Source organism: Vulpes vulpes, chromosome 12, assembly GCF_048418805.1.
Source record: "Vulpes vulpes isolate BD-2025 chromosome 12, VulVul3, whole genome shotgun sequence".
Taxonomy (NCBI): domain Eukaryota; kingdom Metazoa; phylum Chordata; class Mammalia; order Carnivora; family Canidae; genus Vulpes; species Vulpes vulpes.
In genome coordinates this window covers 177,672,615-177,688,995 of record NC_132791.1, presented here as the reverse complement: position 1 = coordinate 177,688,995, position 16,381 = coordinate 177,672,615, and the positions used below count along the sequence as shown (strand labels likewise).

The 16,381-nt window shown below is 54.4% G+C and overlaps 1 protein-coding gene across 3 annotated transcripts; it reads right to left on the bottom strand.

Moving 5' to 3' along the window:
• Nucleotides 1-1,693: 1,693 nt before the first annotated feature.
• LOC112929508 (C-type lectin domain family 18 member A-like) lies at nt 1,694-16,050 on the bottom strand. Of its 3 annotated transcripts, XM_072731494.1 has the most exons (13): nt 15,854-16,050; nt 15,472-15,678; nt 14,842-14,933; nt 12,530-12,769; nt 7,396-7,493; nt 6,882-7,003; nt 6,641-6,748; nt 5,964-6,056; nt 5,466-5,572; nt 4,762-4,891; nt 4,369-4,465; nt 3,434-3,525; nt 1,694-2,929 (listed from the first exon to the last, which is right to left on the bottom strand). In XM_072731494.1, the coding sequence occupies exons 2-13, from the start codon at nt 15,584-15,586 to the stop codon at nt 2,892-2,894; spliced, it is 1,332 nt and encodes a 443-aa protein (XP_072587595.1). In that variant the 5' UTR covers nt 15,587-15,678; nt 15,854-16,050; the 3' UTR covers nt 1,694-2,891. The 3 variants fall into 3 exon arrangements, with proteins under 3 accessions (XP_072587595.1, XP_025867449.1, XP_072587596.1); XM_026011664.2 differs by having other exon boundaries at nt 15,472-15,984; XM_072731495.1 differs by lacking the exon at nt 5,964-6,056 and having other exon boundaries at nt 15,472-15,864.
• Between the last annotated feature and the right edge of the window lie 331 nt (nt 16,051-16,381).

Below are 16,381 nucleotides of genomic sequence, written 5' to 3'. Positions count from 1 at the left end.
AATAAAATTTTGCCTAAAAGCAAAAAACCCTGAAACAACCCAATTGATGGGGCCTCACCCTCACCAGTCACCAGTTGCTTTTCTACCTCCTTCCCCAGTGACGCCAGTGCTTCGGGCCACTCTCGCCTTCCTCCGCTGGGATGGACTTTTCAGGTAAGATCCGTCCTGTCACCTCCGCTCACAAACCCCGCGAGGGCGCCTTTGCCAGCACGGAGAAGCGCATGGGCGGGCAATGGCTCATTGCGGGAAGGGGGGCCTGCTCTGGAGGGGAAGCTGGGGTCGGGATGGGGCGGCAGCAGGTGTCGGGGCACAGGTGGGGCTGCCCCGGGATGCCCCGCAGTGCCCGGCAGCGGTGGCGGGAGTGTCTACCTGGCCTGACTTTGCAGCAGAATCTGGGGCACTATTTCTGACTGCATAGACCCTCAGCCTGGCCCTCTGACTCTCCCTGTGGATCCTGTGATCAGGGCTTGTGGGTTTTGTTTTGTTTTGTTTTGTTTTTTTGTTTTGTTTTGTTTTGTTTTGGATTGAGGTGAAATTTGCATAAGAAAAAGGTAACCCATTTGCTGGCACTGGGTACATTCATAGTGTTGTGGGAGCACCACCTCTAAGTTCCAAAACGTTACTTATTCCAAAATATAACCCAGACCCATTGAGCAGTTACTCTCCATTCTCCTGCGGCCTCTGGCAATCCCCAATAATATGTGCTCAGTTTCTCTGGATTTCCCTATTTTGAGTATTCCATATGGATGGAATCAGACAATATGTGACCTTTTGTGACAAGCTTCTTTCACTTAACGTTTTCAAGGTTCAGCCAACATGTAGCATGTATCAGTTCTTCAATTTTTTAAAAAGATTTTTATTTATTTATTCATGAGAGACACAGAGAGAGGAGCAGAGACAGGCAGAGGGAGAAGCAGGCTCCCTGCGGGGAGTCCCATGTGGGACTCGATCCCAGGACCCCAGGGATCATGACCTGAGCCAAAGACAGATGCTCAACCACTGAGCCACCCAGGTACCTCTCTTCATTTTTTTTAATGGCTGAGTAATATTCTACAGAGTGTTCACACCATGATTTGTTCGTCTTCTCATCCACTGGTGGGTGTTTGGGTGGTTTCCACCTTTTTGCTGTTGGGAATAACTCTGCTGGGATCTTTGTGTATAAGGATTTGAGTACTTGTTTTCAGTTCTCTTGGGTACATACCTAGGAGTGGAACTGCTGGGTCAGATGGTAGCTGTGCTGAACTTTTTGAGGACTCACCCAACTGTTCACACCAGCAATGTATGAGGGTTCCAGCTGGTCCAAGTCTCATCAACATTGTTATGGTTTGGGTTTGTTACTGTTTTTTTTAAAGATTTTATTTATTTATTTGGCAGAGAGACAGAGAGAGCACAAGCAGGGAGAGGGGCAGAGGGAGAGCGAGAAGGAGACTCCCTGCTGAGCAGGGAGCCCAATGTGGGGCTCAATCCCAGGACCCTGGGATCATGACTTGAGCCGAAGACAGACGCTTAACTGACTGAGCCACCCAGGTGCCTCTATTGTCTGTTTTTTTTGTTTTTTTTTTTTTATAACAGCCGTCCTCATGGGTGTGAAGTGGTGTCTCATTGTGGTTTTGATGTGGATTTCCTAATGACGAGTGATGTCATGCTTTTTGGCCATTTGCATAGCTTCTTTAGAGAATTATCTACTTATATCTTTTGCTCATTTTTATTTTTTTGTTTTTTTTAAATTTTATTTATTTATTCATAGAGACACAGAGAGAGACGGGGGCAGAGGAACAGGCAGAGGGAGAAGCAGGCTCCATGCAGGTAGCCCGATGCGGGACTCGATCCAGGGTCCCCAGGATCACACCCCAGGCTGCAGGTGGCGCTAAACCGCTGCGCCACCAGGGCTGCCCCTTTTGCTCATTTTTAAATCACTGTCTTTTTGATAGCTTCCTTTTCTGCCATGATGAGTCAGAGCTGTTTCTATGTTTCTATTGGTTGCAACCATAATAAAATTGGTGACTGCTATGATTGGCCCTGTCCCATGGTCCCGGGCCACACTCCCACCTCCAGCCAGCAAAGCAACTCCACGTTCACACATCACAGTGTACAAATGGGTTGGGGGTGCTTTCTGGGCCCTAATGAGGGCAACTCCCAGTCTTCACCTGCCCACACAGGTGGGCAATCCCCACTGTAGGGAGAGGTGGGAGACGGAGTCATGACATACCCCTGTTCAGATAACCACAAAGGAAGCAGGAACGTGTAGGAGCAGGCATAGTACAGGGAGAGGGTGCAAATGGAAGCACAAAGCTGACAGAGGCAGTGGTGAGAAGAGCTGGAGCAGGAAGTTAGGGATGCAAATAAAGCTTCTAAATCTGTGTGTCATTCAGGGGCTCAGGCCAGAAAACTTCCAGAGGGTGGCCCGGGTCATGTGGGTGAGCAGGGATGGGACTGGGGTGCATAGCGAGCCTCAGGCACCCTCTGGTCTTCCCAGGATTGTCCTGGATCAGCTGAGTTCCCCTTCAAAACAAGTGGCCACAAATCCAGCTGATTGATAATTTAATCCTTTGTGGGGTGCACTCTGGGCAGTGAGAAATCTCCATCTGCCCTAGAGGGTCGGCACACACAGAAGAGAGTGGTCTCTTCTGACTGCTGGCCCTGGCTCCTGTCTGGGTGCCTGACACCCATCTTCCCAATCAGGAGCTGCCTGAGGGGCCCCAGCTGCCCTCCCCCTATAGCAGACACCCTCTGGGCCTGGCTGGTACCCCGGCCTCACTTCCTGTGGGGGCTGAGACCTCTGTGCACATTGGGCTTGCAGTCCTGGCCTGGCCCCTGGTCCAGACAGGTGGGCAGATGGGCAAGCAGGACTGCATATCCAGGTGCTGGCAGGGGAGAGGCACAGCCGGGTCTCAGGGCCCCGGGTCCCACCGGGAAAGGTGCTCCTCAGCTGGAAAGGAAGCCGAACAGAGAGAGGGTCAGTGGCGGCTCAGGTGATCCTAGGATAGGGACCTTTCTGCAGTTGGTCCTGATGGTTATGTTCCTACGTGGAGCTCCAGACCTTTCCAGCAGAGGCTGCTGGGGGCCAGTTCTGTTCACCTCTGTTCCCGGCCATAGTTCACTGGGCTCTAGGGAATCAGGGAACACGGTGAACCCAACAGGTCCCTAAGTAGTAGCGTTAGTGACAGGAGGAAAGGGACCTTGGAGAAATCCCCAGCCTGGCTGTATTCCAGCCCTGCCGCCACGTGGACACGCTATGTGAAGCTGGGCTTGGGTCTCCTCCCTGGGCCTCAGGGGCCCCCAGGCACAACAGAGCCCTGAGCAGGACTCCCCCGCGGCCCTGCATGCTCAGACACGTTCCAGGTCTGGGAGCTGGATGCCTAGGACCTGGAGCAGGCCAGCAGGACCTCAGGGGACAGTGGCCAGAAGCGGGGAGCTGTGAGAGGGCCCTCACCAAACTGGCAGATGTAACGGTTTCGGGTTTTACAGCGCTGGTCATTCCAGTTGAAGGCGGCTGATGCCTGTAGCTCCACGCAGTTGCCAAACCTGCCAGGCCGAGATGTTGGGTGCTCAGCGTGGAGGAATGAACTTAGGAGTCTGGGAGAGGCTTCCATCTTCCCCTCCGGTTGGCCGTCTGTGTCTAAGAGCCCCACCCCACATTCGAGGCTGCTGGGATCCAGACCCACGCCCAGGCTCCCATGCTTGGTCCTCAGGCCTCTGCAGCTCTTCTCAGGAAAGCTGGGGGCGGGGGGCTCTCAGCACACCCCCCTTCTGGGCAGCACTCCCCCTACCCGGTGCCGGCACTCAGCCATGACAGCGGGGGTGGGGTGGGGCTGTAGTTGGAGCAGACAGGCCCATGCCCTTCCTCCAAGCAGAGGAAGGTGCACCTGGGAGCCGGGGGATGGGGTGGGGGTGCTGAGGTCCTCTAACTGCTAGGGCAGGGGCCTGGCTGCCAGCGACCAACTTGAGGGATTGTGGGCCAGATTTCTGGAGCCCTTGGTGGCCACACAGCCTGACTTCCTCCACCCCTGCCCCTCCTGCCCTGGGCCTTCCTGGTCTTTGAAGACCAGGGTATAGGGCCACATAACCAGAAGGCTGGTGGGAGGGTGGATTGCTAAAGACCGCCAGGATCGGTGTGCTGACATAGGCAGAGAGCATGGTGAGTGAAGGGGTGGATGGATACCAGAGGGATGGAGGGACAGCTGAGGGGACAATGGATGAAGCCTCTGGAGCTCCCTCCCAGCTGGCACCTGGGCACCAGGGAAGGCCAGGCTCTCAGGGGACTCAGCCAGGCGACAGGCTGGGCGGAGGTTCTTCAGTGGTATCTGAAGCCTCCACAAATGGGCCCAGGTGAGAGTGAGCCCAGGTAGGGAGGGCCCCCAGACTCACCCCTGGTTGTCAGGCTGCCCAAAGGCAAAACTGGTGAAGGACTGGTGCTCCCCGGTGGTCCAGCGGAATGAGTCCTTGGTGGTCTTGTAGGTGAGCCCTGGGCCACAGCAGCTGAGTTGGCCCCCCAGCCCAGGGGCCCCACACGGAGCCCAGGCTCCTGACAGGAGCACCCTTGCCTTGGAGCCCGCTGCCTAATGCCCTTTCTGCTGCCCGCCCTTAACCCCCTTCCCTGCTCTTCTGGCCCCCAGTGCTTGCCTCTCTCTCTCCCTTCAGTGTTCTCCCCGGGGAAGGAGGCTGCCAGCCCCATTCTGGGCCCCCAGCCCTCACCACCCCCTGACTGCGGTGGGTTTTCAGAACCCAGATTCCTGCCCCCCCAACCAGCCAGGCACTCACCGATCCAGAAGTTTCTGGTCTCAAAGTCGTTGTCTGTCACCTCGTTGGTGGTCTCCAGGCGGCCGAGGTAGAAGGCAAGGATGTCCTGCACCTTCTGGCTCTCGATCTGGGCTAGCACCCCACCCTTTGCCTGTAACCCCCACTCCAGGTTGCACTGGCAGCGCCCCAGAGCTCAGGCCAGCCCTTCCTGCCCATCCCACCACCCTGCCGTGGCCCGGAGCATCTTCTCCCCATCCCACAGCCTCCTGCTTCTTAGATTAGGGGCCCCCTCCCTCTTCCCCGCCTGCATCTCCTCTCTCTGGGCACAGGGGCCCACACCGGCAGGGCCCTGCCCTTGGGAGGCTTTTGCTGCATCTGTTCGGTGTCCTAAATACATTTGAATTGGTTGCCAACATTAACACTCGGGTGATGCCACTGAAAATCTGAATTTCTGATTTTCTTGAAAAATCCCAAGTTCTGGCCTCCCTGAACTGGGACACTTGCATGGTAGCTAGAGCTGAATCAGGACGGCTCCTTAGTTGGGAGTCGAGCAGTGCCTCACCCCTGGGTCCCTTGGCTTATTAAGTGACCTCCTGGCTTCCACAGGCCTCTGATCCTGCTTTATGCTAACCACCAGAGTCAGGTCAGGAGAAATCGAAGGCCCTCCATTAAGACCCTCACTTGAGCCCCTGGGGATCCCTGGGAAGGCAGGGGTCAACCGTCACCTGGCATTTCATCTTGGCTCCATAGTAGGTGTCTGCCTCCGAAGACACCATGAAGCAGTCTCCATCGATCCTCAGGTCACAAGTGTGGAAGGGAAAGTGCACCTTGGCTGGGAACAGGGGAGCCTGACTGTGTGTGGGGGGACCTCAGACTCCTTACGCCTTCATCCTGCCCGTGAGCTGTGCTCTGGAAGCCCCTTCCTCTGACCACCCTCCCCCAGCTCGAGAGTCATGTGTCGGGGAAAGTGTAACAACTAACAACCAGCTTGCTCTCTCTTGGGAAAAAAAGAAAACGTTCCTAGCATTTCCAGTTTCTGTGATGTAAGTACCCCGCCACCGTCAACTTCAGGCTCCCAGGGTGACGTCACTGACCAGGGAGTGGGGGACAGAAGCCCAGAGTGGGTTCCTGCGAGCTGGTCTGAGCCGGACCCGGCGCCCTGCTGGGAGACTGGGTTCCCAGGGGTGGCCTGGTTCATGGGGGGACCTTGGGGCAGGACTCACTGGCACACCGGGCTCCCCCATAGCCGACAGCGCAGACGCAGGAACACTCCTCCTCCCGGAACCGGCCGTGCACGCACTGCCCGCTGCACCGCACTGCCGGGCGGGTGGGGGACGGAGCTCAGCCCGCAGCCCGGGCCGTGCTGCCCCTCGGACGCCTCGGGGTGTGGGGAAAGGCCAGCGGGACCAGAACACCCCTCAGGGACCGAACCCCTCAGGGACGGAAGCCCTCAGGGCTCCCGGCTGCTGCCACACTGAGTGTCTGGTTCAGTCTCCATTGTAGAGAGAAGCAGGCTGGGCCTTGGGGGGTCACCCGCCATGGTCACAGAGCTGGGAGGGGGCAGTGGGACCAGAGCCCACTCCTAGACCCTGATGACGTCCTCCTCCCGCCGGCCCAGGGCCTACGGGCCAGCTCTGGGTCCGCTTTGCCTCCCCCACAGCTCAGGGTCCGCAGGCCGCGGCGCTCTCCCCTGCACATGCCCGGTCAGTGCCACACGCTCCCCCAGGACTCTCCAAACACTCCGGGCGAGCGCAGCACGACCCCTGGACACGTCACGCAAGAGCGTGGCCCTCCTCGCCCCCTGAGGCCGCCTGCCTGGGCCCGGGCCCAGACTCCACTCACTGGGTGCCCCCACCCCGCCCCGGGGCAGCAGTGACCTGGAGCTCCAGGTGCCCCTCACCTTGGCAGTATCTGCCTGTGTAGCCGGGGGGACAGTGGCAGTGGCAGGTGCTGATGTTGAGATGTCCGTGGTTCCGGCAGCTCATGCGACATGGGTTCCTGGGGACCTCTGGTCAGACGGGGGTGGACGCTGAGAGGGGGCCTCCCTCAGGCGGGCCAGGCCGATGCCCCCCCAGGTGCCCAGGCCCTCCACGAGGATCAGCACATGGGGGCCCAGCAGGAGGCGGGCGGGGGGCGCTTACCACACAGCCCTCCTGCGTGGTCCCAGGCTTTGAAGCAGCCGGACGCGCGGGCCGTGCAGAGCGAACACCAGGAGCCCTTCCTATAGGGGACGATGGGCTTCCCGTTTGCCTCCCAGTTGCCTCTGTGAGAGCAAGCACCAGAGGGCTGCTAGGGCCCGGCCTTCGGCTCCTTCTGGCCCATGCAGGGAGTTAGGGAGCTGGGGGACAGAGAGGGACATCCTAGGAAAGGACAGGTCACCTCCAAATAATACTGAGACTCGGTTCTTCCACTGGGCAAAGCAGAATGGTGCTGCCAAGGAAGGGCGTTGGAGGAGAAGCCACATTCTGCTTGGCCGGAATCTGGGGGGCTCCCCCTTCCTCACCCTCTCCCTTTCCTCCTTCCCTCTCCCCATGACGGTATGGACCAAGGGGTAAAGGCCTTTGAGTGGGTGGCTGAGTGTTCCCCTGGGTGGAGGCACCCCCACCCTCCAGCCCAGCGGTGGGTGGCAGGGTAGCTGCCATGGTGGGGGCTTACCCGGGAGAGTAGGCGCAGACAAAGGCTTCCATCTCTGCCTGGGCCCCAGAGCACCGATGGCGCCCGCAGCCCAGCTGGCTCGAGGTGGCCCACACAAGCTGCGGGAGACGCAGTGGCTCAGAAACCCTGTCACGGGCCACCCCCACTCCCAGTCTGGGAGCCAACAACACTGATGATGCTTGCCTGGGGAGGAGAGACACAGCTTCTGCCCCAAATTAAGCAGACAGACCTCCCTGGGGGCCTCAGGACAGCTGTGCTGGGCAGAGCTATGAGGACAGGTGGGACTAACCTAGGAAGGTTTTCTGGGTGGGGACAGTGGAGAGGTTTGGATCAGCAGATACCCGAAGAAAGGAGAGAATTGTGGGTGGTTGGAGGGTGACAAAGAAAGTCCTGGACCTCAAAGGCCTTGCGACAGATGGCACACATGGCTACAACCCTTCCCCCTCCCTACAGCCCACTCTTAAATGTGCCTTTGCAGTTCATTGCATCAAGAGGAGGACTGTCTTTTCCAGGCTTGAATCTGGCTGGCCCTGTGGCTCGCATTGGCCAACAGAATGCAGCAGAAGTGATATCAAGCTGGGGGTGCCTGGGTGGTTCAGTTGGTTAAGCGTCTGATTCTTGCTTTTGGCTCCCATCTTGATCTCAGGGTTGTGAGATCGAACCCTGGGTCAGGCTCCAAGCTCAGCGTGGAGTCTGCTTCGGATTCTCAGTCTCTCCCTCTCCCTCTGTCCCCCCACCCCCGCTCTCTCTCTCTCTTTCAAATAAATAAGTAAGATAAAGTCTTTTTTTAAAAAAAGGGCTATTGAGCTGGTTTTGAATCTAGGTCTCAGGAGATCCTGCAGGCAGGGATGAATTAGCTGAGGCCACTCCAGACAGCCAGCTCTCAGCCAACACAGCAGCTGACTGCACTTGCTCGTGGGCCTGCAAAGACCAGAAGAACCTCCTCACCGTGCCCAACCCAGTTGCCAACCTACAGAAGCATAGGATGCTAAGCTTTGGGGTAGTGTGTCATGCAACAAAAGCTATCAGGTACAGGTCTCTGATAGTACTCAAAACTTAGTTTAAAATCTTAAAATCAGTTACAGCTTGGAAACAGCACCAATAGTCGATACATGGGAGTAGTTAAGAAAACTCCCTGTAGCACTCAAAATGACAACTATGAAGTAGGGATACATGGACACATGTACCCAATAATTAGAGAACATACATTCTTTTTAAGAATGCATGAAACTTTTACAAACATTGACCCTTTACTAAACCACAAAGCAAGATTCAACAAAGACCAAAGGAACAATAGCCCATGGGCTGCATTCTATAAATTCAATGCAATAAAATTTCAAATAACTTAGAAGTAAGGAAAGGTTGGGGCACCTGGGTGGCTCAGTTGGGTAAGTGTCTGACTCTTTTTCTTAAAGATTTTATTTATTTCTCTGAGAGAGGCAGAGACACAGGCAGACAGAAAAGCAGGTTCCCTGCAGAGAGCCCAATGCAGGACTTAATCCCGGGACCCCGGGATCACGCCCTGAGCCAAAGACAGACGCTCAACCACTGAGCTACCCAGGCATCCCTGGTGTCTGACTCTTGATTTTGGCTCAGGTTGTGATCTTGGCATTGTGAGATTAAGCCCCATATTGGCACACGCACACACACACACTCTCTCCCTCTCAAATAAATACATTTTTTTAAAAGAAAAGAATAATAGGAGAGGAGAGGAAAAGGATATTGATGAAACAAGATGAGCCATGAGACCATGAGTTGATAGTTAGAGATGGATGATGGGTGATATTATTCTGCCTGCTTTGTATATGTTTGAAATTTTCTATAATAAAATATTTAAAATTTGTGACCAGCAAGATCTAGTCTCTTTGTAGCAGCTTTGTCTATACATCCAAAAATTATTAATGTATTGCATCACTTTAATAGTTAAGGAAAAAACCATATGATTATTTCAATAGATGTAGAAAAAACATTTGATAAACTACAAGACCTGTTCATGCTTTTAAAAATTCTTAACAAGGGATCCCTGGGTGGCGCAGCGGTTTGGCGCCTGCCTTTGGCCCAGGGCGCGATCCTGGAGACCCGGGATCGAATCCCACATCGGGCTCCCGGTGCATGGAGCCTGCTTCTTCCTCTGCCTGTGTCTCTGCCTCTCTCTCTCTGTGACTATCATAAATAAATAAAAAATTAAAAAAAAATTCTTAACAAAAAAAATAATAAATAAAAATTCTTAACAAGGGCACTTAGCTGGCTCAGTCATAGAGTGTAAGTCTCTTGCTCTTGGAGTCATGAGTTTGAGCCTCAAGTTGGGTGTAGAGATTACTTAAAAACAAAACCTAAATAAATAAATAAATAAATAACCCCTAACAAACTTAGACTAGAAAGAAATGTCTGTAAGCTGATAAAGGCAATATTTTTAAAAGTTCCTATGAGAGAATTGGGAGCCAAGCATAGGCTACACAGTTTTGAACAATAATAATAGTATGGAGAATTTTTGTTTCAAGACTTTTTTTTTAATAAAGCCATAATAATTAAAACATGATTTAAGCAAGGATAAACAAAAAAGGCAACAGAATAGAATTAAAGAACTCAGCAATAGTCCAACGGGCAGATGTAGCTTGGTGTATAACTGAGGTGGCATGATGAGTCAGTTCAGGGAAGGATTTAATAATTAACAAAAGGTGCCCATTTGTGCATGTATGTGTATATGTGTGTGTTTAAGATTTCATTCATTTATTTGAGAGAGAGAGAGCACAAGCAGGGGAAGCATCAGAAGGAGAGGGAGAAGAAGGCTCCCTGCTTGGTCCCAGGACCCTGGGATCATGACCTGAGCTAAAGGCAGACACTTAACCAACTGAGCCACCCAGTCAGTGCCCATCTGGAAAGAGATCAAATTAAATTCCTATATCACACCTTGCATGAAAAATTCTAGGTGGCTTAATGATGCCAATAAAAAAGCAATTTAAATTTGGAAGAAAATTTCTTCCAAATTTAAATTTGGAAGAAAATCTATTTCTGATGTCAGAGTAGAAAAGGATTCTTACTTTCTTCTTTTTAGGTGGGGGGGGGGGAGAGAGAGAGAGAGAGAGAGAGAGAGATTGAAAGAATCCTAAGCAGGAGTGGGGCTGGATCTCACAACCTTGAGATCATGACTTGAGCTGAAATCAAGAGTCAGACACTTAACCAAATATGCTACCCAAGGGCTCCTAGAAAATTCTTTTTTTTTTCTTTTTTTTTTTTTAAGATTTTATTTGTTTATTCATGAGAGACACAGAGAGAGAGTGGCAGAGACATAGGCAGAGGGAGAATCAGGTTCTCTGAAGGGAGCCTAATGCGGAACTCCATCCTAGGAGGATCGTGATCTGAGCCAAAGGCAGACGGCTCAAACACTGAGCCACCCAGGTGCCCCAAAAATGATTTCTTAAACATAATACTACAAACAAATGGACTATACATTTAAAAAATTGAGAAAATGGTTTAATTAATATTAAGATCTTCTAAAAGATTTATCTTTTAAAAATATAACATAAACAAGGAAAAATTACAAGCTATATGCTAGGAAAATATTTGTATCAATATGACCAAAAAAAAGTAGAAAGAATATAGAAAGGATGCTTAAAAATTAGTAAGAAAAGGATGTACCGTGTTATAAAAATGGGCAGGGGGTATGAACAGATAATTAACAGATTAGGAAATATGCTCAATTTCAAGTTAAGTGCAAATTAAAAATCAAGTAAGGAGGCATTCCACAGCCTGGAGTAGGCCAAAATCCAGAAGCCTGGCAATACTGAGGAGGTGAGAACTGACCCATGGGTGGGTATACAGTTGGAACAGTTACTTTGGCAATAGTTTGTGAACTCCTAGCTGCCTGCTATGACCCAGCCGTTTGCCTTCCAAGTGCATCCTAGAGAAACACTGGACACATATGCACAAGAGGACCTGAGCAAGTAGAAATAACTCAGCTGCCTCTACTTTGCAGTTTATTCATAGTGAATCACCCCTGTGTATCTGAATCCAGGGAAGTAAATCTTAGAGACATGGTCTGGGTGGTACATGAGACACACCAAGAGAGCAATCATATAGGATTTAATAACATACGACCCACTTGCAAAAAGAGTAAAGGTATCAAAACACTTAGACATGTAGTAAAGGTAGTAAAACATGCTTTGGCTTCTGTCTGTGTTTTTCAGCGCTGTGCCCTAGCACCTCAACAATGGTAGGTATATAGAATAAACCAGAGGAAATGTCCTTGGGAGGGATCCACCTGGACTTCAGAAAGGTCATCTCTGGGGAGGGACAGAGGAGAGGGCAGGAGTAGGGCTTTCGTTTTGTCCAGTTGTTTTTCTTAGAGGATGAGAAACAAATATAGTTAAACATTTACTAAATCTAGGGAGTGGGTAAAGAGAGTCCATTATTTGATTTATGTTTGAAATAGTTCATATTTAGGGGCACCTGGGTGCTCAGTCGGTTAAGCATCTGCCTTTGGCTCAGGTCATGATCCTGGGGTTTGGGGATGGAGCCCACATTGGACTCCCTGCTCAGTAGGGAGCCTGCTTCTCCTTCTGCCCCTCCCCCTGCTTCTGCTCTCTCTCTCTCTCTCTCACTTGCTCTGACAAATAAATAAAATCTTTTTTTTAAGGATTTTATTTATTTATTCATGAAAGACAGAGAGAGAGACAGAGGGAGAAGCAGGCTCCATGCAGGGAACCCGATGTGGGACTTGATCTCAGGTCTCCAGGATCACGCCCTGGGCCAAAGGCAGGCGACAAACTGCTGAGCCACCAAGGGATCCCCTAAAATCTTTTTTTTAAAGATTTTATTTATTCATGAGGGACAGAGAGAGAGAGAGGCAGAGACAAAGGCAGAGGGAGAAGCAGGCTCCATGCAGGGAGCCCAACGTGGGACTCGATTCCGGGTCTCCAGGATCAGGCCCTGGGCTGAAGGTGGCGCTAAACCGCTGAGCCAACCGGGCTGCCTCTAAAATCTTTTTTTAAAAGAAATAGTTCATATTTAAAGCTGAAAAAAGAAAAACTATACAAATCAGAGGGAAAACAACCACCAAATTTTAAGACAAATTGTAGCCCTTCTGAGCTGACCCCAGTGGCCCAGGGCCTTGGAGCCAGTGCCACAGCCTCACCTGAGTGTAGTGGGTACAGGTGGCATTGTGGGCACACTCGGCTGCTGAGTGGCTGTACCACTGCCCCTCTGCGAACCACAGGCCCACCACGTGGATGAAAGACGCCGAACCCATGGGCAGCAGCTGCACATTCCAGCCTACTTGCTGGGTGGCTCGAGGTGCTGATGCAGGGCTTTGGGTTGGGGCACCACAGAGGGCTGCCCTGGCCTGAGCCCATTGGGCCAGGCTCTCGCTCCAGTCCTGGGGGCAGGACAAAACAGAGATGTCAGCAGAGACCTTTGGGCCAGGTCTTAGGGATCCAACTCCCCCCTCACCAAGGTGTGGGTTCATGCAGAGAGCACTGGACGGGGAGTCTTGTTTCCTCCACTTCTCCAGGGGCCAGGGAAGGTCAGACTGGACCTGCAAGGGGCTCTCCAAGAGGTGTTGGTAAAAGCACCAGAGATATCTGGACACCTTGGCTTGGCTGCCAGCAGAGCTTGGCTCTACCTGGGACTGAGAGCTTTGTCCTCCTGACCCCTGTGTGGGTGCCCTTTGGCCCTGCTTAGGCTCCAGCCCAAGAGGGGTGGGCGTACCTGAGGGAGCAGTCCAGCCCGGGTGAGGGGACGGGCTTCTGTGGTAGTGTTTCCTGTCTGTAATGTGAGCCCTGGGCAGGGCCCAAGCCTTTCAGACTGGTTTTATGTTTGCCGTTAGGTAGGTACGACTGCCCTAGCCACTGTCAGAAAGGCTTGCTGGCTCCCATTGGCTTGTCTTTGATGCAGAAGGCCTCAGCAGCCATGCTGCTTTTGTCCTGTTCCCTCCCCCGGCCTTGGAGTGTGTAGGGATGCCAACAGGGAAGCAGGACCAGAGAGGCTCCTGGCCTCAGGGCTTTGGTCCCAGCAAGCATGGTTCCCTGGATCGGCCCTAATCTTCCCTTCCCACCCACATACCAACAGATTTCCCCTTGAACCCCCACTGCCATCCAACAGTCCCCCCTCCTCTTAAATGAGGGGCTCAGCCATCAAGAAGACTGGGGTCACCCCATCACCACATCCTGGGCCAGCCAAGCCACCTCATCCCAGCTGTGTGTCCCCTAATCTCCATGAGACTCAACATCCTCAGCTGTAAACCGGGGACTGTGAGATAAGGGTAACATTGTCCTGGGGAGTAAAAGGGTGGACAGTGCTGTGCTCAGGGCCGGACCCACAGTGGGCTGGCAGGGGGCTGTTGTGATTTTGTCTCTGAGGAGGAGTGGAGCCAGAGCAGTGGGGAGCACCTGGGTGGCCCCTGCACCATCCTTAGAGCCCTAGCCTCCTTGGGGTAAAAACCCTAGAGGCCCGGAGAGGTGAGGGAGGCTGAGTGGTAGGGCTCCATTCTTATCTTTTATGAAATACTGTTTGTTTCTTTTTAAGATTCTATTTATTTATTCATGAGAGACACAGAGAGAGAGGCAGAGACACAGGCAGAGGAAGGAGCAGGCTCTATGCAGGGAGCCCGATGCGGGACTTGATCCCGGATCCCGGGATCACACCCTGGGCCGAAGGCAGACGCCCAACTGCTGAGCCCCCCAGGCGTCCCAGAAATACTGTTTTCTAAGACTTTGGCCAAAGGGGCATGACAAGCATAGGAACTGCGGCCCGGATGGCTGGGAGCACCTCCAGGTTAGGCTGGAGCTGGGAGCAGGGGCATGGGCGGTGGCAGCCAGGACCTGGGCCTGACCAGAGGCAGAGAGGGAAAGGGGGAGAAGTGACCCCTCCCGCCCGCGCGCCCCACCCCCACCTCCTGGGAACCTGACCCGGGAGCTCTCAAGGTCACCAGCCGGAGGAGTGTATGGGAGGCAGCCATGGGGAACCCTGTCCACCCCCACACCATCCTGCCCTCCCTCCTGGGACCCGGGATGACACTGCCAACCCTGCAGGCCATTCAGGGTGGTGGGAAACCCTGCATGTCCTCCCCCGGCCCCAGGGAGTGAGCGGGGAGCCTGGAGGGCCCCTCCTAGCCAGGCAGACAGAGCACGGGGAAGCGCTGGGTCCCGATCACACGCCCCTGGGCGGGATGCTTCTCCCTCGGCCTCCTGGCCCCCATCCTGCTGGGACCCCTTTGTGGAGTGCCTCTTTCCTGCGGGCTCCCTCCCTGTCTTCTGGTCTCCAGGGCAACGGGATGGGATGTGAGGAAAGGCCGAAGGACTGCCCTTCTGGGAAGCAGGCTGCGGAGCCCTAGCAACCAGGCCGGGTCCCCCCAGTGGGACCTCGGCGGGAGGGCGCCTGGCCCTGGCAAGGCCTCCGGGGCCTGCTTCGGGGTTGCCCCGGGCGCACCCACCGCCTTGGGGTACTCACCATTCTCTGCATGTTGGCTGCGGGGGGGTGCACCCGGCTGCGCAGGCGGTTGTGCAGGGAGAGGAGCAGGAACGTCTCCTTGCTGCTCAGGGCTGGGGTGGGAGACAAGGTCAGGCCTCCTGCACGGCAGGACACCCCCTGCCCCACCCCTGTCCCTGGTGACCCTGGGCCGGGGATTCGCCACCGCAACTTAGAGGGCAGCCTTGCCCTTAGGAAACAAGAGCTGAAGTGGCCTGGGGGGATGGTGGGCCTCCTGGAGGGCTTGAGCAGAGGCCCCGCAAACAGAGCTGCAGGGGGGCGTGGAAGGCAGGTGTACAGGGGCCCATGAGCTGAGGCTGGGGTGACAGGTGCATGGAGGGTCAGCCCTGGGGCCCCCAGCTACAGACTCTGGGCTGGTATTCCTTCTTGACCCCCAAGCCTGGGCCCATTCCCATTCATTCTCCACACCCCCACCCCCAAACCCCCCTGTGTCCCAGCCTCCCTCAACCATCTTGGGTCCCTGGATGACCTGAGGGGGGCCCTTTAAACCACACCAGCCTGCCCAGAGCTCAAGCCTGGGAACTGGCTTCTAGCAGCCCCCTAGCACCTTCTGCAGAGCTCACAGCCGCTCCTCACTCAGGGGCCCCTTACCTCCAGGTGTCGGAGCCTGTCCCTCCTGTAGTGGGAGGAGTTGCACCTCCATCCAGGCCATGCCGAGGAGAGCCAGGAGCAAGGGCAGCCTGGCGGAGGGCTCTGGCCGCAGCATGGGCCTGTCGGGCGCTCCGGGTGTGGCCCGGCTCAGCCGTCCAGCCTGCTTCCCAGGCTAGATAGGGCTATTCACAATCTCAAGGAGTCAGGCTGGACCGGCAGACAAAAGGGGGAGGCTGGTGAGTAATTGGTTTATCCAAAAAGCCTCCTGTCAAACTGGCATGAAGAGACAGCCAGCTCCAATCCCAGGGCTCCCTCCCTCCTCCAACCGAGGGCCTGGCCGGCAGCCCTGCCCACGACAACCAACCGAGCAGTGTGCACTGACCCTGTGGCCCCTGCTAATCATTGCAGGATTATTAGAGCCCTCGGGGAGCCCTGGGAGACCCCGCTGATTGGCCCGCAGACATTCCAGGGCTGTGGATTAGCAAATGATGGCCGTGCCCTGCCTGGGACGGTGTCCTTCGGGCCGTTGGTAGCTCCAGTCCCAGGCCCAGGCCCAGGGCAGGCAGGCAGAAACTGGGCAAGACCCCAAGGGAGTTCTTCTCTTTCTTGGAAAGCTCGTCCCAACCCCCGGCCATGAATTAAACATAGGCGGATGGTAACCACATACCAGGCAGGTACCACTGATGGGTGGGGGCACTGGGGTGTTGGGTTTGTAGAGGAACGGGCTAGGGCTGCACCTGTGGGAGGAAGAGTGCCTTAGGACTCTGGGCAGTGTCTATCTGGGCAGTGTGGGAGTGCTGAGCCCTAGCCCCGGAGTACCCCTCAACCCCACATGTCTGCAGGTCAGGAGAGGGCAAGGCTAGCAGAGTAGAGCACGTGATGCCGTGATGCGTTGGCTGACTGGAGTCCT